This window comes from Glycine soja, chromosome 2 (assembly GCF_004193775.1).
Source record: "Glycine soja cultivar W05 chromosome 2, ASM419377v2, whole genome shotgun sequence".
NCBI classification, from domain to species: domain Eukaryota; kingdom Viridiplantae; phylum Streptophyta; class Magnoliopsida; order Fabales; family Fabaceae; genus Glycine; species Glycine soja.
Window position 1 is genome coordinate 27407128 of NC_041003.1, and position 23960 is coordinate 27431087.

Sequence of the window (23960 nt, forward strand, 5' to 3'; positions counted from 1 at the left end):
ACAAAAGTCCTCCACTGTCTAATATTTTTTCAAATACACGAAATATAAATAGGGTAAATCTCCCGTGTAAAAACCAAAAAAACCTTCAATGACCAAAACAAAAGAAGGGTGTATTTCATCAAATGTCAATATTCTCTACACTTTATTATAATTATTCATGTAACATCGGTGTGACTTCATGTAACATAGGCATGACTTACCAACTCTATCATCTTGAATATCAGCTACCATAATTTTAAAATCAATCCACACACAAAATTTAATCAAATGATAGAAACTATACAAACATAATGAAAACATAAATACATTACTGAAATTTTTCTCATCATGAAAAAAATCCAGCTATGTAATATTTCTTGAAAAAAATTTAAACCCACTTAAATAGATGCTAATCATACAGTTGCCCTTAAATTTGATCATTAACTTGTTAAATTTAAACATTAACAAATCTTTTTAAGTAAACTAATAAAAGGTCATAACCAAATTTAGCTGACCATAAAGATTTCGGATACTATGACTTCAATGTTATGATTATGACAATTCTAATACAAATTAGACAAATAGATTTGAGATAAAGCAATTTAGCACAAGCAAACTCAAAGCTAGAACCCAAAAGCAACCAAAAAGCAAGATCATACACCACTATTATCACGACAGTTTATAGAATTGGTCATTACTAAACTCCCAAGTATTGGAATATAATTTTCGACCAAGAAACAAAATCGTTCATGTAAAATACTTACGCAAACTAAAAATTAACTAAATAAATCGTTCATGTAAAATCCTTACGCAAACTAAATTAACTAAATAAATCGTTCATGTAAAATCCTTACGCAAACTAAATTAACTAAATAAATCGTTCATGTAAAATCCTTACGCGAACTAAAAATTAACTAAATTCATCAAAAGTAATACACAATATTCAAAATTTAAATAAATGAAGTACAAAGGTCGAAATCTTTCTGGCCACAATACTGGTTGTTGGGTTGGCTTAACGATTAGCCTTGGCAACTCTCTCAATTTCATCCTTTTTCTTGATAGCATAACTGAAATTGAGAAATATTATTCAACAAAACCAACAAAAAAATTTAAAATGACAAACAAAAATGTATGTTAAATGAATAGGATTGCAAAAGTATACCTATTGGATGAACCTTTGGCTGCATTAATAAGTTCATCGGCCAAGCATTCAGCAATTGTCTTGATGTTTCTGAAAGCAGCTTCCCGAGCACCTGTTGTTAGAAGATATATAGCCTGATTAACACGTCGAAGGGGTGAGATATCAACAGCCTGTCTCCTCACCACTCCAGCAGAACCAATTCTAGTTGCATCTTCACGGGGACCACTACATAAATGAAAAACACATACAACCAAGTCAGATAAAACATTAAAATTTAAAAGTAACTCCATATATTTAAATAATAAAAGCATCAAAGAACTGGAATATTTTCGTCACTACAATTTATGGTAGCACAATAAAATTACAATCTGCTCACATGTTTATTGCATCAGTGCTCATATTTTTGTGAAATATTCTCAGTATATACAATTCACTAGTGAAAAAACAAACATTTCAATTCTAACATGTTTTGCCTACATGATAAGAACTGGAGTATTTTTGTCACTACAATTTATGGTAGCACATTAAAATTACAATCTGCTCACATGTTTATTGCATCAGTGATCATATTTTTGTGAAATATTCTCAGTATATACAATTCACTCATGAAAAAACAACCATTTCAATTCTAACATGTTTTGCCTACATGATCATAACCTGAGGAACAACATTTTGCAAATAGTGTGATACATGAAAATAAATCAACAATAAACTATACCAACTTATTTAGGAGAATGATCAGATAGAGCTAATACAAAAGTGCCATCATCCAGGCAATCAAACCAATAGGGAAATGATTAATCATCATCTCAGTCTCCAACTCCAACTAACATTGATATTTGATCAATATTGATCAATAACCCAGGTAAGGTAACTACAAAATAACTTGGTTTCCTTTCCTCCAAAATATAGTTGTAAAGCAATAACATGAAAATCAGTAAAGCAACCAAAACATCACCCATAGTTAATACCAAAATATCAATGTTATTGACTTCATTAAAATAACTACCAAGTATTCTATTTCAATATATTAAGGAGAATGATCTGATAGAGCTAATACATAAGTGCCATCATCCAGGCAATCAAACCAATAGGGAAATGATTAATCATCATGTCATTCTCCAACTCTGACTTCCATTTCTCAAAGCCCAAAACCAAGGTAAGTATAAAATCAAATTAGGATTTCCATACCTTAGAGTACAAAGTGCACCACTTTAGGTAAGGAAAAAAATCCAACACACATGTTTACATGCTCTAACATCAACATATGCTGCATGTTTCTCTTCCCATAAGCAAAAAATTTGGTATATCATATCCAACTAGAAATAGCAAAACAAAAAAAAACAAGGAGATGAGGAGAATGGTCAGATAGAGCTAATACAAAATGCCATCATGGAGGCAATCAAACCAATAGGGAAACAATAATCATCATTCCATTCTCCAAATCAAGGCAGACAGACAGCAACTGCCAACATAAATATTAAAATCAAAACTAATTCAAAACGATGATACCAAACTTGAAAGATCAGTGTAGGAATCCAATAATACAAATCTACAAAAGGCAAACAATATCATGAAAGCAATCTACAATTGATGACACCAGCACAAACAACTCATCTGCAATTAAAACCCAAAGCAAATCCATCAACACAAAAAAAAGAAGTTCTCAACACCCGAACATACCTATTGATGACGGCATCAACAATGACCTGAATTGGGTTCAGGTCAGTGAGCAAGTGGATGATCTCCATGGCATGCTTGATAATCCTGACAGCCATGAGCTTCTTTCCATTGTTCCTCCCGTGCATCATCAGAGAGTTGGTGAGCCTCTCAACAATGGGGCACTGCGCTTTCCTGAACCTCTTCACTGAGTACCTACCAGCAGTGTGAGGAACATATGTAGCATGCTTTGATGGGGACACTCCAATGTAATCAGCCAGAGACATATCATTAACCTAATATCACACACACAAAAGAAAAAGAACTCAAACTAAATACAACAACAAGCAAAACAATTTTTAACTAACCTAGTCAACCAGAACCACGTCATTAATCTAAAAACAATCAAAACTAGGTAATTTCATAATATAACTAGATTAATAACTATGAAAAACTTCATAGTTAATCAAAGTTGCTATAGTTTGAAGAAGCATAGAGATAAAGAGTGAATAAAAAGGGTTAAAAGTGAAAGAGAAGTGCCTCAACATCCTCGAAGCTCCAGCGATTGAAGAGTTTGACGTCGATTTGGGTGGGATCTGGAACGGTAGTTTCGATTTCAGCCATGGCTGCACAAGCAATTGAATAGAGAGAGTGTTAGCGAAGGGAAGAGAGAGAAAGAGAAGAACTCAAGAAGAAGAAAATGGAAGACAACGAACTTGTTGAGGGCACAGAGGCTGCGAGGTGCGGAGTGGCTGAAGAAGCAGCAACTCTTAGTAGCGACGACAAAAACCCTAGGTTTTTCGCTTGGACATTTGGGTATTTATAATGATCGAGAAAACCCTAAGGTAAATTGTTAGGCCCGGCCCATTGTTTGTCTAGTGTTCTATAGGATATGTCCGAGGACTTGGGCCCTTGGTGGTTTTCATTTGAGTGCTGCTAGGTACACCCAGCATTTTTGCTGGTGTACTAGCAAAATTTATAAATGGTAAAAATGTCCCTGGTGTTTTTTTTTCATTAAAAAAACCTTTTTTTTCCTGCGCTTCACACAGCTGCCATTTTTGTTCATTGTTTTTCTGTTTTTTGTGGTTTTCGTGCGCCATTGTCTCCGGTTCGTTGGTTTGTTGTGAACAGTTAGGTGCGGTGAAGGTGAAGGTGTTTTGCGGTGGTCGGCAGTGACAAACAAGGTACACAGAAGGTGGTGGCTATGTCACGAACGTACGGATCACTTACGGATCAAGTTGATCCGTAACTGTAACACACCAACTTACAGATCAAATTGATCCGTAAGTCACTTACGGATCAACTTGATCCGTAACAGTAACTATTTTTAAAATTTGATGTTTTTTGAATTTAGTTTCCATTTTTTTTAAATTATTAATTTGTTTGTATGGCCATTTTTTGTTTGGGTTGGTTAGATGGACGAAGATGAGTGGATGTATGAAATAATGTCTGAACAAGAGAATATGGATTATGAAAATGAAGAAGCATGTGGTGTGAACGAACCGCATGTTGATTGTTCGGATGCGTTAAATACTTCTCAGGTTATAATGTTAATGTTTGTCACAGATTTAATAAAATGAATACTGGTAGAAAACTTAAATTATGTGGATTGCTTTGTAGGTGTTTGAGTGTCGAGAGGATGTTTTGCAGTGGGCTCGATCCGTTGCTCATGAAAACGGATTTGTGGCGGTGATTTTAAGGTCAGATACAAACACGGGTAGTAGAGGAAGGACTACGTTTGTGTTAATTGGCTGTGAAAGGAGTAGCGAGTATAAGTGTAGGAAAAAAGAATTTATCAGAAGATACACAGGGACTAGAAAATGTGGGTGCCCCTTCAAGCTTCGTTGCAAGCCAGTGGTTGGAGGAGAAAGCTGGATGGTGAAGTTGATTTGTGGAGTGCATAATCATGAATTGACCAAGTCATTAGTTGGACATCCATATGCGGGGCGAATGACTAAAGCTGAAAAAACAGTTATTGCTGATATGACGAAGTCCATGGTGAAGCCAAGAAACATTCTGCTAACTCTGAAGGAACACAATGTCAATAGTTGTACGACCATTAAACAGATATACAATGCAAGAAGTGAATTTCATTCTTCCATAAGAGAAAGCGATCTTGAAATGCAACATCTGATGAAGCTTCTTGAACGTGATCAATATATTCATTGGCACAGAATAAAGGATGAAGACGTGGTTCGTGATATCTTTTGGTGTCACCCTGATGCAGTGAAGTTAGTCAACACATGTAATTTGGTGTTTTTGATAGATAACAACTACAAAACAAACCGGTACAGACTCCCACTACTCGATTTTGTTGGGGTGACACCGACTGGGATGACATTCTCTGCCGGTTTTGCATATGTGGAGGGTGAACACGTTAATAATTTGGTCTGGGCTTTACAACGCTTCTAAGACCTTTTTTTAAAGCGTGATGCCCTCCCTGGAGTTATTGTCACTGACAGAGACCAAGCATTGATGAATGCAGTGAAGGCTGAATTCCCTGACTGTACAAATTTGTTGTGCAGCTTTCACATAAACAAGAATGTGAAGGCCAAATGTAAAGCACTAATTGCGTAAAAAAATGCTTGGGATTATGTCATGGATTGTTGGGGATGTCTGACTGATTGTCCTTCAGAACAGCAGTTTGATGAATGCCTAAAGAATTTCAAAATGGCTTGCGCACCTTGGCTAACGTAATCGTTGTATCCTTGTCTAAACAACAAAGCACGACATTCTTTCCTCTTAGAAGTCAACTGCTGGAAAATTCTTCATTGCATCGTATAATTTGTATCGGTCATGTGTATGACAATCATTTTGTTGAGGTACACTGTACATATGAAGTGTTTTTTTTATATTTATGCAATGAGTTCTTACGGATTGAGTTAACACTTTTTTCGCATGTACAACAGGTTTATTTAAAAGAACGTTGTCCCTTACCGCCTGTAGCATTGTTATGGTCTAACAATTGTCATCTGCAGACGAAGTCGTGGCCAAATCCATATATTAGCAGAATGCAACATTACAAGAGCTTCGTGATGTTCAAGAGAGACTATGTTGACATAAATGATGATTGAACATATAATTTATAATGACTGATCGTTTTGAATTGGATATTCACATTTATGTGTCTTTGTATATTTGTTACGTCCACAACAAAATTATTACTTAATTCTAAAAAGCATGTATGATATATCATTGTCTGAGTTGACAACACATTGTGAAAAAATGTGTATGATAAATTGTTGTCTGCATTAACATAAAGCGTGTGAAAGGACCTTGCACAAAATGACTACACATGCATATCTGATGCAAGCTAAAGCATGTCATGTCATTGGTGTAGTTGACAACACATACAGAAAGCATGTGCATGCGTATTTTTAATCTTTAAAAAATGCAGCACTGATATTAAAACTCATCTATATGTATGACACAACCTAACACTGTAAAAAAATCACAAGTTTCAATCGTAACTCAACTCTTACAAAAAACTATGGCATTCTTGGGAGAGACAAGCAGTCAGACAGTTGTGAACTCCACATTAGGTTTTATTTTTCCAAATGGATCCATTGTTCACAATGACAAGTGTTTCCTTTCAAGCTTCCACTCCAGTTCTCATTCGAGTACCTAACGGGTGTGATTTTCAAACGTTAAAAACCAGAATACACAATACCCTTAAGCTAACCGACAAACAATTTTTGGATGAAATTTACTACCGACAGTCTTTCACATATGCAGGTAATGAATTTTGGTTTCAATGTATGCAACTGAAAGATGATGTTGATGTTAACACAATGTTAATGTGTAATCATGAATTTTCGTTTATTGGTCCGATTGAGTTATTATGTAGCATTGCTAGAACCTCAGATGGTATTTTAAACTTACTTCAAGCCACTATGACCCCTACTCATGATGCTCTGCTATATTACAAAGGGAGGTAGAACATGTCATGCCAAAATGAGTTTGTTGGTTACTCGTTCACAGGAAAAAATCCCAAAAAGTTTGACATTCCCACCGGATGTACCATGGATGAACTGAAGGATTTGATCAAGCAAGTTGCGCCTCCTGGGATTCCCCCTTATGGTATTGATGAAACACAAATGGTAAGGCGATTGTTTTTTGGAAACCAAGTCACCATGAGTATTCAGAAAAAGTTATAAAATTCGAAATAATTGAACTCAAAACCAACGATGACGTGATGAAGGTGTTGATTGAGTCTAACTACTGGAAAAAGATTGGGCCAATAGAAATTTTAGTTGTTTTCAGTAAACCTGTACCGAAAATGGAAGACGAGTTATCCTTGTCGCAAAATTAGCATGAGTTAGTTGTAGTATTTTTTTTTTGGAAATGGAAGATGACTTGTCGTTCTCTGTCAAATTTGATTTCTACTACTTTTAATTTTTTGTCGGTCTTGCAATTTTATTTTAAATATAAAAAAACAACTACAACAACCAAAAAATAACAATTAATTATTTAAACTCGAGTAGTTCATTTTTTTAAAGAAACTACTATAAATTAAAATTTAATTAAAATACATTTTGTCATCAATTAAAAATAATTTAATGTTGAACTAATTAAAAATATTTAACAAAGTACATTTAACTCTGATGCAAAATATGAATTTTTATTTTTTAGTCTCTTAAAATAAAATATAAATGTTACGCCTAACTATAAAATTATAAAATATAAATACGGATTTTTATCTTAGGAGAGAAATTAAAAAAAAAACATTTTTTTTTAATTTGATAGAATAAAATTATAACATTTTTCTAATTAGAAGTTTTTTAAGCATGTGTGTCCATGTTTTCAACTTCTTTATTTCAATTTCCATTTTTTGTTTAATTTATTCTTTTCTACACCCTTTTCACAAATAATTCAAAATTAGATTCATTAAATTAGTTGTAAGACTCAAGATTTTGTGGTTCTTAATACTTACATAAGTACATCATGCTTCCCACACTAATTAAACATTCTCCCTCAGCACTACATCTTTTATTAAAATAAAATATAAATGTTACGCCTGATTATCAAATTATAATTAAAAAATACGGATTTTTATCTGAGGAGAGAAATTAAAAAAAACATTTTTTTTAATTTGATAGAATCAAATTATAAAATTTTATAAGCTAGATTAGGCAAAGGGAATACACAATCAATGAAAATAAATAAAACTAACATTACTAATGAAAATAAATAAAACCAACATTACTAATGAAATGGGTTCAAGTACAATATCTGTATATACATCGAATATCAATATAAAATGTGTAAATAAACTACGCCTGATCCTGTGTGACACTCCTGGCCATCCAGAGGAATTCTTCGATCACCTCATGTGTCGATGAGCCTGGCGTGACCACCCCTAGGCTCAGATGGCACTCCAACCTCTCAACAATCCCATAGCAAACCTCCTGTTAAATTCAAAACAAACAGATTACACAAATTATTATGAAAATATTGATGTAAATGACGTAAATTATTAGTATAACTTACCACTACATGTCTAGGCTCCTCTACAGCGGGCCTCGCAGATGTCGATGGTGCTCTTGGCTCTGGCACGTGAGGGATATCTGTCTCTGGGGCCTGAGGGATGACTTGGGGCTGCGGAGCATGACCATCTGGCAGAGGATATGATGTCTAGCCTGGTGTCATGAAAGGATGGGAAATGCGGAAGAACCAGTCTATGTAGTCGCTGGCACACTGACCTGGCACAACGCATACCTCACCTCCTGGAACCATATGATCCAAATAATGCATCCACCTGTTGTGTATATCATCGTACGACACCCATGAATCGACAGGCGGAGCAGGAATGGTCTGGGTGTATCCAAACTGTCGCATGACCCTCTCTGGTCGATAATACACAGCAACGAGCCCCCCACCGCTGGAGACCGGAATAGCATGAAATCATACGGAAGTCCTGGACCGGTCGATGCTCCCCATATGGGATCCAACAGACATCCGGAATCCGGAGTCGATCCAGGCGCTCCCTGTACGTCGGTGTACGTATACTCTTCACGGTCTTCTTCGTGGCAATTCACCTACAGGCACGCGGTGAATCCTCGTCGTAGTCCTGATCAGCAGTGGACTCTGCGACTGAGGGAAAGTGCTCGTATATCCAACACTACAAAGGTAACATCAAAATGATAAACATTAATAATGAAAGTCTAACAAAATTTAAAGTTAAACATTGTTGAACCTCAACGAATGAAAAACATGTTTGTTACCTGCAGTAGTGTGATGTAACCGCCAAGCTATCGGCTGCTGCTGATAAAGGCATCGTTCAGGTGGTCGTACATATGCACCAGCGCAGCTACTCCCCAAGCGTACCTCCCAGTCTGACTGAGGTCACAAAGGGCCTTCAAATACACAACATGAACATTAGTTGCACTCTTGTTAGCAAACAGAGTGCAACCCAGAAGATGAAGAAGATACGTGCGAGCCGCAGCTGCCCAATAACTTGTCTGGCATCCGCGCTCATAGATATCACGTACCCATTGCAAGCGTACGTACGGTCCACGACACTGCCCTGTCTCAGCCCTGACAGCCTCTGTAGAGACCATCAATAAGTCCACCAACATTTGAACCGCATCATCCACGTGCAAGGGCTGAAAGGCATGCAAGTTGCCAACCACGGGCAGATGCAAAAGCGACAAGACGTTTTCCAGCGTGATTGTCACCTCTCCCACAGGGAGATGGAAACTAGACGTCTCCCGGTGCCACCGCTCGACAAACGAGGACAAAAGTCTCAGAGGACTTAGTCCTGTCCCAACAACTAGTCCCTCAATGGCAGGGGCAGGCTTGCCTAAACTATGTACCTTCCTCCCGTGAGAGGATAACTTCAACTCAGGACGCTCCTGAATTGAAGTATAAAGGAACGCAAAATTCGTTAAAATCATCATTTAAAAGAAAACTAATTTCAATCATAAAGTATAATTAACAAGTAACTAAAAATAAATATTATAAATACATCTCTCATCCATACGCTGCAAGCAACATGATCCGTATACTGGGTCAGCATGGATGGGTCGCTTGGACCACCCGGAAATCCCTCATGCTCATCCTCAGCGGCCTGGGCGCCTGTGTCTGCAGGAATGTCTGCCCCAGTGTCCTCTACATCAGCTGGTGCCATCGGGTCATCCGGAAATACGTCAGCCTCTACATCTGGCGCAGGGAGTACTGACTCATCATGCGCCACAGTCATAGGTACTTGCTGCCTCCGTGCAAATGCGGTAGGCCGTCGACGCTGCGCAACATAATCGAAATCATCACGATCTCCTTTGCCAATAACGTGACCTAAGGCACGACCTAATCCTCTGATCCTAACCATGATCTGCAAATCAGCACCGCAAATTCCATCACTAATTTCATTCACTCAAATTTCATTGGTCTAACGCAAATTTCATTGACTCAAAGTCACACAAGTTGTCAGGATTTCATTCACTGTAGGGCTGTCATTCAGTCAATTATTTATTTGCAAAGTTGTCTGGATTACATTTATGTATTTGAAAAGTTTAGTTTAAATGTGTATTTTTTAGAAATTTTAGACAATTAAAAATCTATCAAACCCAATGTTAATATTAGTTGAAGTTAATATTAAAGGTATGCACCATATTCACCAAGCAGACTATATGTCATTCCTCGTACAATTCCTAGTGGCTCAGTTCCTATGGTTTCCTTTGAGAGGAAGAGTTCTTGGAGGATCATCAACTATAAATAAAGGGTTTTATAGTAGAGCAAATGAGTAATTTGTATGCAAAGCTGCTTGGGACAAGATCAAAACTTCCATAGACACTCTGGAATGTATTTTCTTTTTGGCTTTCGGCATGATTAATTTGAAAGGTCAAAACAATTCTAGAAAGAGTATAGAAAACAATTGGGAAGTGTAAGAAGCAACAACCCTTGACATGGGAGGAGTGAGGACATTTCTACCTAGGTCATTCTTAGTTAACCTAAATACCTAGCAAAATTGATTAGTCCAACCCAATCTTAACTTTCAGCCTACGGTTGTCAATATTGCCCAAAACAAAAAAAACATCATGTCATGTATCATTGTATTGAACAAGCATGTTTCTATTGGATTGTGATTGTTTCAAAGAATTAAGCGACTAGTATTTTTACTCTTTTTCATCAATAATTAGCTTAAATTTATACCTATAATATGTGGTTAAAATTTTGATTGGATTCACTTTTTTCGTGAGTGCTTATACAAAAAAAAAATAGAACACATTAAATTTCTTCTATCAGTATGTACTTTAACTTCCATAGACACTCTCGTAGCTTTTCCAATAGCTGATACATAAATCCATTTTGGATTCAAGAAATAAATTCATTTCATTTTACATTCCTATTTTCTTCTATGAATATTTATAAAATACATTATCTGAATAGTGCTTAACTAGTTTTTTTCAGTCACCAATTCAGTATTCAATCCTGAATTCAAGTTCAAGGGGTATAAGGTTACAGGAATGAAACTAGAGCTAAGGGTATAAGGTTCATCCAGAGTAGTGGCACCTTGGATGAAACCTATGAACCATACATAAACAAAGCCAAGAATTCAAGTTCAAGGGGTGATGTCATTTTGGCAGCAGGTGCATTAGGTAGTCCCCAACTTATGATGCTAAGTGGCAATTACATAAAAGGCAATTACATTTTTGCATTAAATCCAATTGAAACAATTGATATTCTCCAAAATGACACTATTTATCAAATATTTAGCATAGATTCAAATGTGATCCTAATAACCAAAATTCCTAATTTAAAAAAACTCACTATTTATCAAATATTTAGCAATTTTTAAAATTAAGATTGAAGTTTATGGATCAAGTTGATCCGTAACACACACATCCCTACTCCGACAACAATGGTGGAAACAATGGTGGACACAGATCCTTACTCCGACATGGTTACGACACTTACCTCGACGGTGGACGATGACGAAGCTCCCTCGACGGTGGACGGTGGCGTTGCTCTTCACGGAAACCTCCTCAATGCACCTCGCAACCTTTTCACAGCAAGCTCCTCTTCACGGCAACAATGGTGGCTGAAGAAGAAGAAGAACCTTTCCCGACAATGGTGACAAATGAAAATGGCTGAGGTGAGTAAGAACAATACAAAAATGGCTGAGGTGAGGAAGAAAAAGAAGGAAACGGTCTGAGGAAGAAGAGAGGAAAACACTGTGAGGAAGAAGAAACTGAAATGCAGCGGGAGAGACAGAGTAGCGGGAGAGAGAAAGTCTCACGTTTTTTTTTAAAAAATTAAGCCAAGGGTATTACGGGCTTTTCACATCAAGTGTTGGGTGCACCAGCAAAAATGCTGGGTGCACCTAGCAACACTCTTTTCATTTTTTCCGCTTCAGCATTTGGACCAAAAGGAAACAAAACCAAAGATATATGTATGTATATTGTGTTATGAAAAATAACAAAAGTTAATTAAAAGGAGATAATAGTGAGAAGGAGAGAATTGAGAGGTCTAGAGTGAAGGATTAGATTAGGTGGTTCAACGATGTATCATTGAAATTGACTCTCAGATATATTAATAAAAAAATCAACAACTAATATTGTTAACTTGTGATTGGTTAAAAATATGATGAATGTTTTTTAAGATAATACTCATATAATTGTTTCAATTTTGAACCGTAACAAAATTTAAGTCCACACATTTAGAACACTAGAAAACAATTTAAGTCCTCACATTAGAACACTTAAAACCCTATAACCACCACTTTTTTTGTTGTCAATGATTGTGTTGAGATGATTTTCAAGGTTTAAAGTGTGCTATGGATGATGTTGCAATGAAGGAACACACCACCACTTGGAATGATGACGAAGAGACTGCGCAGTGTATTAGCGACGGGAATGATGTGATATAGTTTTACTGCTTTAAATCCTGCTAAGGATGGTGTGTCCTACAATGATTAGCACTTTTCCCGATAGCATGGTGCACATGAAACCACTATAGGAGACACGACTATTTGAAAATAATGGATTTTGTTGGTCACTGGTGGTGTTTTTGTTGGGAAAGGCTTTAGGGAGGTTAGTAAAGATGACACTGTTTTATATCAAGGCTTAAGGGGGAGGAACCAACTTGTTATGAAAATGTTGAGATCAGACCAGAAGATGGAGTATGAATATAAGGTCGTGTTTAACATGCAGATTTCAGATTGCAAGTGATTTTTTAAACAAGAGAATGTTGGTGTCTTTTGTATTTCAAGCTATAAAAAATTATTGTATTACTTCTATATTTCAACTATTGCATTGTGTTTGAATAAAGTATGGGGATTTTTGGGTTCATTATCGGTCTTTACCAGGGACGACTCAAGGACTTAAGAGGCCTAAAGAAAATTTAAGAATGAGCTTGATCGTAGTATCTTGAAGTCTCAAGTCTCTTTCTCTTCTTTGGTAAGTGCTTAAACTTATCGATTAAATCATCGTAATTAATTTCATTTAACATTTCTTTTCTTTGGTTGTCAAGAAAATGAACTTGATCGTAGTATCTTGAAGTCTCAAGTCTCTTTCTCTTCTTTGGTAAGTGCTTAAACTTAATTTCCAAATGTCAACCTTTTTGTAAACCTGCATAAATTATTTTGAGATTTATCCTTATTCATTAATAAAACAATAAAAAAAACTTATTTTGAGATCAATCTCGTAATTCACTAGGATTTGGGGGTAGAAGCTTAATAATATATATAAAACTTGTCATTTGTCAATACAATAACGAGACTATTACTGTATGTATAAGGTTTTAGATTATTAAATTAACACTTTTCAATAGAAAAGACAATTATAATTTGATAAAGGAACATGTAAGTATGTAATAATTATCAACAAAAGAAAATTTGAATATATAAGAGTACAATGAGTTCTATTTTTGGCTTTTACCTGATATTGACACACTCAAAAGGAAGAAATGTCAATTGTTCTCTCTACCCTCCAAATAGAGACACATGCACATAAGAGATGAGAATAAACAAATAGGTATTGAGGAAGGCTAATGTGTCAAAGTGAAACAATAATCAAATAAACTGAAGAAGAGGTGAGAAGACAAAGCAAGTATGAGAGACAATGAGAAAAGAAGACAGAATTAGAATTGAATAGGAAGAGAATAAAGAGAATAAAAGTAAAAGAAAAGCTTTTTGGTTTCTTTAGCTATTAACTATTAAATTTCTTTTTTCTAAACAAAGCTATGATATTGGTGAAGAGTTGTTGCTCATTAATTATTACTTACAGTACCAATAAAAAGATTAACAGTTACTTATAATATTTTAATTAAAATTTATTTTCAAATATAATTTTACAATAAATTTTTTTGAGGTATATTAGCACTAAAAAAAATTTGGGGCCTTTTTTTTGGGGGCCTAAAGCCCTTGCTTGGGCTGCTTGGGCCTTTAGCCGACCTTGGTCTTTACATTAGTCGTCTAAATTTATGGGTTCTAATTTTTCATACATATTCCTCATCGTTGCAATGATTTGTGGAGATATTTTGGCAAAGTTATGTTGTTAGTAGAGAATATGAAAAAAAAGGATGGTGGTGGCCGTGTGAGCGAGAAAGGTGAATGGAGGATGAGAGGGGAGGGAGAAGAAGGAAAGGGAAGAAAATAAGCATCATTACATACGATTGTCGGTAATCATCCTAGCAATGCTTTTGACAAAATATTTTAAATTTATTTTTACAACTTAAAAATTATTTTTATTTTTTGTAACTTATTTTTTCCAATTAAAAACCTTCTATTACAGTTGATTTTAGTACCTCACAAGTGAGCCATGTATTTTGGGACTTCACTTTGTTTCATATATATTTCTTGAAATGGAATAACATATTTATAGATACAAAATACAACTAAATGGTTACAAATGATTTAATTGCAACCATGAGTGTCATGTTTCATTAAAAACTGTCTTTTTTGTCTACCAAAAAAACCATGAGTATCATAGTATGGTTTAGGATGTTTTTGACAAAATTAGCTTATAAATAACAATATGTGTGTGTGTGCATGCCCCAATGTATACAATAATACAACTAATATGGTACCATGCTATAAAGTAGCATGCTATGTGCCTTATTGGGAAATCATTATTGCACCATTTAAGCTATTATAAATTGGATCTTTGACAATTGACACCACTTAATACTTTAATTTTTTTAATAAACAAAATATGTATTATTATTTAAAAATACCAAACAATGTAGTGACAACGTTTGGAAAGAGGAGATACAAAATGCAAAATATTTAAAAAATACATTACAACTCACAACTTGTGTAATTCTATTTCTAACCAACATGTGTGAATTTTGTTTTTTCTATAGTCTAAAGCTTGAGATACAATATTGTACTAAGAAAGTATGAATCAAACCAATTAAATTAACAAAGGCTGCTATTAGGTATCTCATCTCTTGGCTATTTCAAGTAGTTATGCGTAAAGACAATAACAAGAAGAATCAAGCTAAGAAAATCGTCAATGTCAACTCATAATTAATTAAAACATTAACAAAACAATTCCTACATAAGTTTACTAATTCAATTTATAAATATATTGCATTTTGTTAAAGACTTATCAATCCTCAATACTTATTCCTGTCTCGATTATAAGTAAAAAAGGACATATGTCACATTTATTAAGGAAATTAGTTATCTTCATTAAAGTGTGCGAGTTTCAATTAAAAAATGAGTTTTTTTCCCTAAATTATCTTTCATTTAAACTTGATATCAAGCATAAAAATGTTTTTGGTCATACTAAATGAATAATATTTTGAATATAGTCTCATTAAATAATAAGGCAAAATTAATAGAGATTTGTTTATATTTGAGACAAAAAAACAAAGGACTTTCATTGCTTATATTCAAGACCGGAGAGAGTATACAAAAACAAACTAACAGTAATAACAACAAATATTACTTGTATATATCTAAAATTAGACATTCTAAATTCTATCAAACACCATTTTTATCTAAAATATTTTTCACAAAATTCTTCACCCTTAACTGAGTACACATAATGAAAAAGCAATGGCAAAGTTTGTCATCATACATGATCGACATGAAAGCTTTCACTATGTGATTTTTGGATAGTTTGTTTTTAACATTGAGATAACTTGATTTTCCCTTCTAGTTGAATCTTTCTCATGCATAAAACAATATGTGAGTTGACGGATATTTTGGATAGTTTACCTATTCTAAAAAAATTGATCCCTAGTGTCTTCGTGTTGTCTCCTCACTTTCCCACTCTCATTCTCATGCTTCCCCAAACTTTTCCACTCCTTCCTCCTATTTTCCTATACTTCTCGTCTCATTTTTTTTCAGTCTCCTCATTTTATATTTTCATTCTTCATCAAGTACTCCCTATGAAATCATAAACCCTTTCTCAAATATCTCATTCATCGTTGTTGTCATAAAACAACATCTTTTTTCCTGTTAGGCTCTTTCACTTTTCCTATATTTTCTTGTTTCCAACAAACCTATTCTATTTTCTCAAATGGTTCTATATCTCCTCCTCCTCCTTGATCTCTTTTATTTCAAAAGAAGACACATATGAAGAAAAAGAAATGTGAAAGATGTCTCTATACATTTGATGAAGACTAAGAACAAGAAGAAGCAATAACCTTTACAGACAAAACAAAAACTTTTTCAAAGAGCTTATTTAAACAAGACTTGAAGAGAACAATACAAGTTACAATCTCTAGACAAATAATTTTTCATGCTTTAATACTTTTTCCAAGTCTCACTTTGGACAACAAAAATTAAGCTTAAACCATAAATCCTTTGCTTAGAAAAGTTAACCATGTATTTGTGCTAAACTTTCATATCCCTAATCTTGTGATCTTATAATTTTTCAAATTGTTTGTTTGTGAAAGCCTAAAGAGACTCAGCATGAAAGGATACTTGGGTTTATAACATTGTGTGTATGCAAGAAGTGACAAGTAAGTAACATTGTTTGTAACAAGTGTTGTTAGTGAAACCCTTTTGTGATGAAGGAGAACTGAATGTAGCTTAATCTGAGTGAACCAGTATGAAACTTGTGTTATGTTTATCTTTGTTTTCTCCTCACACGTTTTTATTGGATGATTGTTTTATCCTGCTAAAAATGTTGGTTTTGCAAAAAACAAAAAAAATTTCTAATCATGGATGCATACTATTGAATTCCTTTCCAGTGTGTGTTTGCTATTTCATCAATTTTGCCTACCCCTCCATCTATTAAAAAATTTCAAAGACTAAATCATCCCTTGGCTCCATAACAGTTAAAGTGGGACCATATATATGACTTCATTGAAGGCTCAACATTTTCTAAATTTCTTTTCAAATAATCCATAATCATTTCTCTACTAATATGATTATGTAGAAGAAAAGAAATAATTATTATCCTTCCATGAGTTTTAATGGGATAAAATTGTTTCTATCTCAATATAGCCCAACATCCTTTTAAAAGTCCAACATACATTTCTAGCAAAATAATGTTTTAATTTAAAATTTCTTTAGACATGGTTACTTGTAAGTTATCCCTCCAATCATTGAAATAATCACTGAAATAATATCTTTAGCATTTATAAGGAGTAAGAAATCCTTCTTCATTCATGTATGCAACATCACATAAATAATAATACCCTATAATTAATAAAAAAAATGTTATTATCACATAATATATTATGACATGTATGACTTTTGCATAAAATGTATATCATTGTATCTTGAGGAATCCTTATTCATCTATTTGGGCAATTAATATCATCTTTGTCATCTGAGGACCCTAGAGTCAGTAGTTAAACCCTCCCATCCAGGTAAAGCATATATGAATTGGGGAACATACACCCAACACACTGGTAGCTATCTCACCCTTTTCTTGTTCTGTATATACTTTTTTTCATACTCAAACACATTAACAGTAATTATCAAAAATATGAAATTTAATTTACATATTAGTGAAGAAAAAAAATATATGTTTCTATCTTGAAATTCAAATATTGTTCACATTAGAAGCATACTTGTAGAAAATTTAAAGATGTATTAACTAGCATACTTGTATATTCTTCAACATTGTACTCATCTATCTGGTATGGTGTCATGAAATATGTTCCTACAATGTTATTGCTTCCCATGCTAATGATAAATATGTGTTTTGCTAGAATGTTTGTTGCTCTTGTTTCCCCCACAACTTCATTCAGCTTTCCTATGTACTCTTTGAACATATTTAGTTGATCATCTACTAACAACATTGACCAATATATAACACAAACGAAAAACTGTTATGTCATAGTTGTAAAAAAAGATGGAAAAAGAATTTAAATTTTGAAGAGATAAAAAATAGACTATGGTGGTGACTAATTAGAGTGATGATTAATATTATTAGTTCTATTGTTAGAGGATCAAATCTGGAGCCAACAGAGGCAAAACAAACCCCAATTAAGAAGTCTTTAATCTCTAGATTTAAATCAATATAGGATGGCAATGCCTTCTTTATTCCAAGTATTTTAGCTGAAACTATATAAGAATTTCTAAGCATGATGAACCATGACTATATATTTTTAGTTGCAAATTATATTTAATCAACCATCTTTATAATCATCACCAAAATATATATAATTATATATTTTCAAAATTATAATATTAATATAATATAATTATTCTATTAAAATGAAAATAATTGTGTATTTTAGTAATACCTTTGAAATTAAAAACACAATCATTTGCAAGTATAAGTTGTTTGTCCCTGAAGGGATTGAAGTCACATTGGTTCAGAACAATAGTTAAGATGAAGTTCTATTTCTTGAAGATGTTTGCAGTATGTATATAAAATCTATTGAAGATTTTTTATCAAACAAGGAAAATGAGAAACAATAGAAAAACAAGAAGAAAGGACTTAAAAACCTACAAAACATTATTTAACAAAAAAAATTGTTAAGACATTGTAAGATACTAGATGCATATATTTTATATTGGGTGATGTTATACAAATTATTATTTTTTGTTGTATTTGGGTGTTGGATAATATTGTGTGGATACTTTATATTAAGTGATGGTATGCAAATAATTTATTTTGATGTATTTTGGTGTTAGATAATATCATGCACATACTTTATATTGGGTAATGGTATGTAGATAATTTATTTTACTATATTTTTGATATTTTTTGCCTTGTACTATTTTCTATTATTTTTATATATATTTTTGAGAAATTCTATGGTGACTTTATTCATTTCTCTCTATATACATACATACAAATATATATATATATATATATATATATATATTGTTTCTAATATAGTTATAATGGAACTACTTTCATGGCTCCACAAAGTAATAATGCTACTAGCATAAAGCTAGTTTAGTGTATGAAATGAATATGGTGTTACTCAGTAGAAGTGTATGAAAGAATGTAACATTAATCAATTGAGTTGAATGAACATACAATGCATTTAATGAATATTTACCGTGAAATATTCAACTATGCGCAATAGTCCTTAAATAGAGCTAAGTAGACACAATGTTTTTTAAGGCAAAAGTGGCTAGCTGAGGCAGAGCAACTTTGAACATCCCAACTATGTTGGTACCCTCAAAGTTGACCAACAAATCATATTAATAGAAAAGAACAGAACAAAAAAACGAGGGGGGGGGGGCAAAACCAGGCAAATGCAAACTATCTAAACTTGTAGTTTGTGAAACCATGTCTATTCTTATTAAATTCTGAAACTACCATTTGAGGAATCGAGTTCCACCAATGAAAACCATTAGAGGCAGAGGCTTTGTTGGCAAGGATATCTACACAGGTATTGCCCTCTCTAAAGAAGTGGCCTACCTAAAAATTCGTGGAAGAAGTTAATTCTATACAAATGCACCATCTATTTTTAATCAACCAAAGCATTAAGTCTGAGTTTGTAAAAGCTTTCGCGAGACTAGATGAATCACATTCCAGCCAAAAAATATTCCAACCTTTGTTACTACGATTTCAATTGTTATAATAGCTCCCATAAGTTCAACTATCAGAGAGTTAGATATCCCAAAAGAGAGAGAGAAACACCCAAGGAATTCCCCTCTGAAATTCCTAAAATTTCCACCGCAACCCATAGTACTAGGATTCCCTTTGGATGTGTCGTCCATGTTACATTTAACCCAGCCCCTCAACCGAGGATTCCAAAAGACAAGGATGATGTTTTCAACTTTTCTAGGATGGTCCCTAATCCCAAGTTACCTCCTGATGACAAATTTAGCGTTGGAATAATTCATGTAACAAATGAAGCATTACTTGATATCTTGGTATTTGCAATTATCAAGGAGATAGAAGAGTGCACAAGAATAACTTTATTCTTGAAACAAAGATTGTTCCTATAGTGCCATATGGCCCAGACTGAGAAAATACCAGCTGCCAAAATGATATCTTGCATATGGCTAGACCATCCACACTGAATTAAGCATAACAACTCCTGAATAGAAAATAAGTTGAGTGTGCGATTGAAAAGATTTTGAGAAAGTAAACACAATGTTGTAAACATATTTTTTACATTAAGTCCAACACCCATTCACATATTTTCAACATTAAAATAGTAGTTGAAGTACAATAACTAAATGGAAATCATAAATATAATGATTTAGAGCAAACACATACCTCCTAAAAAAGTAAAACTATTCTAAACCAAATAGTATTTTCTTGAACTAAACACAATTTTAACGACCATAACCAACATAAATTGAAGCATTTAATTAAATCATTGATATCATCCATCATTATATAGTATTTTCTTTATTGTGTTGGTGTTGATGTGTTGAACGATGATTTTATTTGAATGAAAACTTTATTTTTATTGCTATATTGTAAAGGTAAATATTACAAGAAAGAGGGATTGAATTATGACTTTAGAAATTTAAAACCTTTTTCTTGAATAATAACGTTATCGTCTATTGATAAAAATGTGTAAACACAAATATTAGATTTTTGCAAATGGGTTCAAATGATAAACCCAAATTTTATAAAAACAAAGAGAGTTTTTCAAAAACAAAAATCAAATTTGAATCCTAAGTAAGTTTAAAGCACAAAAGAGAAAGCAAATAAAGATAAGAAACAAAAATTTATATTGGTCCGTTTCAACCACCGAGACTACGTCTAGTTCTTGAAAAACTACCAAGTTCCACTAACTTTAACAAATTACAATTATTAATCACAACCACTTTTGATTCTACAACTCAAGCTATACACCAAGCTTATTAGGACCAATATTCTTTGTCCTACCGAGCCACTATTGGCTCAAATACAAATAAAAAAATTTGTTGTTTGCTTTTCCAATGATTAACACTCAATTGTCTTAAAGAAAAATATACAATCTTAGTATTTAGTCTTTTTCTCTCAAGGTGTTGAAGGTGTTTTAAGAGCTTTACAAGAATATGCAGAGAGTTTTTTACAGAAAGAACTTGAATATGAGTGCGAAGGTTCTTGTTTCATGTCTTTAAAGCTTCTGGTATTTTCTTCAACAAGTGTCTATTATCTCTAAACATATAGATCTCTTGACTTGAGCTTGCGTCTGAAGATTGTGCCTATTGGAGTGTTTAATGTTTGCATTAAATACACGTACTTCTTCATGTTGGAAAACCATTGTCTTTATTTATCATGTTGAACACTCCAGTAGGAAACCACTTTCTTTTGTGTCAGAGCAGGTCTGCATAATAGAACGCTTCTTTTGATCACAATTGATAACTTTCAAAACTCGATCTTCATTTATTCTTTATAGGATTCGACTTATCCTAAGAAAATGTCTCTACAAAACAAATCTTACATACAAAATATTAAATGAAGTCTTAAATGACATCTTTTAATGTTGTATCAGATTGTGACTTTAGTTTGCTATCGTCTGAAACATTAGACGTAGACTCTCGAAGCATGTTATGATATCACATAAGATGCAACTTGTAACCTTTGTATTTGTTTACATTTAATCAAAATAATTAAAGATCCTAATTTGTCTTAAGACACAAATATCTTTTGACTTAACATACATGATCTCAGTGTAGTTATTATTTTTTGCATTAATTTAGAGCAGTATTGCATGAGTATTTTGGTACGAGAAGCCATCTGTGGAAAAAGGTAACTATACAAGTTAAACCATGAAAGCATGTGCTCAAAATGATGAGAATCTCTATGGAAGGACATAACCCATACTTTGCGCATGTGTTAAAAAAGAAACTAGACATATTCCTTAGGTTATTGGAATGAAAAAAAGCAATAAAACATGACAAACTTTAACTTATACTTTCAAATGTTATGTCCTACTGGTTATTATTGACCATCATTATATGTGGTGATTAGAGTGGTAATTGATTACAACTAAGATTAGTTATATAATTAACTTTCTAATAATAATGTATTATATATCACAAGTTGGTTCTATATGTGTGGTCAATGGAGATCTTTAATCCAAGGATACACATCATAATGAACTGAACATTTAGTTCCCCAATTGTGCAGGTATTTCTAAGGGAATTTAACACTAAGAGTTCATTTGCCTTTATATCTTTAACTTTCTAGAATATTAATTTTTTGAAACTTTTTTTTTGCATTTAGATTTTTATTCTGTAACATGATATGCAATTTTGAACTTTGAATTCCATTATTATTTATATTTTTTGCTCATTTCTTTTATTTCTACAAATTTTCATTTACTCTAATTTTTGTTTGTCTTTCCTATTTCACTCTTTTTTTTTTGGAAGAACAAGTAAGTATTGTCAATGTCCAGGTCTTCCATGAAGGATTATGAATGTTTTTTAGGCTCACAAGGTGTCGATTGTCTTTTAATCTCATTGTAGCTATCACGTCACTAAGTGTAGGTTTGTTAATTTCAAGCTTTGCTATGTCATTTTGTTGATAGTTTATTTCTAATTTGTTCCTAATTGATGTAATTTTTAGTCTTATCTAATAGTCATGTTTTGATTTGTATGTGGTTGTTCCTTTTGGCGTGTATAGTGTATATTACTGAGTGTAATTATCTTGATAGTTTAGACATAATTGTCGGATTTTAATTATCATGTGTTTTGATTCGTATGTCACCCTTCTAATTTGTTCCTTTTCATGTAATTTTTGTATGCTTTCGTAGGCTACTTTGTGGTTTGTATCCTTTAGTTTAAGGTTGCAATTGTATTGTAATATTTTTTATATATAGATTATACAAATAGTTGTATTGATAGATAAATGAATATGCAAAAATATATTTATATCGCTAAAGAACCTTTAGTGTATGATAATAGAAGTTATTTTATTTTTTTATTTATTCAATATTACATCTCTATAATGATTTTCTTTTATTCAATGCTTTCTTCTCCAATATTACATCTCTCTCAATGAAAGCATTTCTTTTGTTAGCTAATAATTTTAGCTTATGTTGCCTTTCATATGATTGTATGAGAATATAAATGATTGGGCATGGATTATTGTTCATGCTTGATTTAACCTCTCTTTTATTTTTACATCCCAAGTCAATATTGTGGCTCAATGGAGTGAGCCAGTTATCAAGGGATAACAAATTCTATTAAGTATGTTGAAAAACATATTGTGCATGTTCCTGAAACTATTATATTTGGCTTAAACCTCCACCCCTTTTATAAAAATTATGTTTAGTTTATACCAATGAACTATCATTTTATATTGCTTAAAATTTAAATTTATAAGAATTATGTGTGTTTGAACTATCAACTTTGATTTCCAATAATTTAAACCAAAATTTGATTGCTAATAAGTTTCTCAATGATCCTACTATTACAGATTTTTTGGTTTGCACAAAATTTATCATCATCAACATTTGTAAATTTTTATTGCTAACAAGTTTTTTGGCATAAATCTTAAACAAATTCTAATGACTAACAAGTTTCTCAATGTTTTTAGCCTTTCGCAATCGTCTAGTGCAAAATATTGAGCATCATTTAAGTGAAAACAAGACCTATAAACCTGAGCTTTAAGGTTTTGGATTAAGTATAGTGTCAAATTCACTTATATGATTACTCATGACCTATTAGTATAAATCTTCCAAAGATTTACCTCCTCAAATTTCCCAATAGCTTCAATTTTGGACACTATATTATGCCTCCCTTTATACAAATGATTAATGATTGATAGGCCATATATAATTCTAACTAAGTTCTGGAAACACTAATTGAAATCATCCTTAAGTTACAATAAATTGAGTAATCATTAATTTAATGTCGATTGATATA

The 23960-nt window shown here is 33.0% G+C and overlaps 2 protein-coding genes and 3 non-coding genes across 5 annotated transcripts; all 5 read right to left on the reverse strand.

Moving 5' to 3' along the window:
- Positions 1-731: 731 nt before the first annotated feature.
- On the reverse strand, positions 732-3568 carry LOC114391742 (40S ribosomal protein S5-like). Its single transcript, XM_028352701.1, has 5 exons — positions 3496-3568; positions 3320-3405; positions 2804-3075; positions 1142-1345; positions 732-1046 (listed from the first exon to the last, which is right to left on the reverse strand). The coding sequence occupies exons 2-5, from the start codon at positions 3401-3403 to the stop codon at positions 992-994; spliced, it is 615 nt and encodes a 204-aa protein (XP_028208502.1). The 5' UTR covers positions 3404-3405; positions 3496-3568; the 3' UTR covers positions 732-991.
- LOC114404418 lies at positions 1853-1935 on the reverse strand. The gene has a single exon (XR_003664964.1). It is a non-coding gene; the product is annotated as a small nucleolar RNA Z102/R77 (small nucleolar RNA).
- Positions 2158-2240, reverse strand: LOC114404412. Its single transcript, XR_003664960.1, has one exon. It is a non-coding gene; the product is annotated as a small nucleolar RNA Z102/R77 (small nucleolar RNA).
- On the reverse strand, positions 2479-2559 carry LOC114404407. The gene has a single exon (XR_003664959.1). It is a non-coding gene; the product is annotated as a small nucleolar RNA Z102/R77 (small nucleolar RNA).
- A 4484-nt stretch (positions 3569-8052) lies between the features above and the next one.
- On the reverse strand, positions 8053-10106 carry LOC114374343. Its single transcript, XM_028331984.1, has 7 exons — positions 9762-10106; positions 9271-9633; positions 9082-9168; positions 8818-8900; positions 8482-8660; positions 8270-8394; positions 8053-8187 (listed from the first exon to the last, which is right to left on the reverse strand). The coding sequence occupies exons 1-7, from the start codon at positions 10104-10106 to the stop codon at positions 8053-8055; spliced, it is 1317 nt and encodes a 438-aa protein (XP_028187785.1).
- Positions 10107-23960: the final 13854 nt, after the last annotated feature.

Excerpts from the sequence above, each read along its gene's own strand:
- LOC114391742 (XM_028352701.1), bottom strand. The coding sequence starts at position 3,403 with ATGGCTGAAATCGAAACTACCGTTCCAGATCCCACCCAAATCGACGTC. Across the intron at positions 1,346-2,803 it reads GTTGATGCCGTCATCAATAG|TGGTCCCCGTGAAGATGCAA; the intron begins GTATGTTCGGGT and ends TCATTTATGTAG. Across the intron at positions 1,047-1,141 it reads GCCAAAGGTTCATCCAATAG|TTATGCTATCAAGAAAAAGG; the intron begins GTATACTTTTGC and ends TCTCAATTTCAG.
- LOC114374343 (XM_028331984.1), bottom strand. The coding sequence starts at position 10,106 with ATGGTTAGGATCAGAGGATTAGGTCGTGCCTTAGGTCACGTTATTGGC. Across the intron at positions 9,169-9,270 it reads CGTACGTACGCTTGCAATGG|AGTGCAACTAATGTTCATGT; the intron begins GTACGTGATATC and ends TTTGCTAACAAG. Across the intron at positions 8,395-8,481 it reads TGAGGTATGCGTTGTGCCAG|ATGGTCATGCTCCGCAGCCC; the intron begins GTCAGTGTGCCA and ends ATCCTCTGCCAG.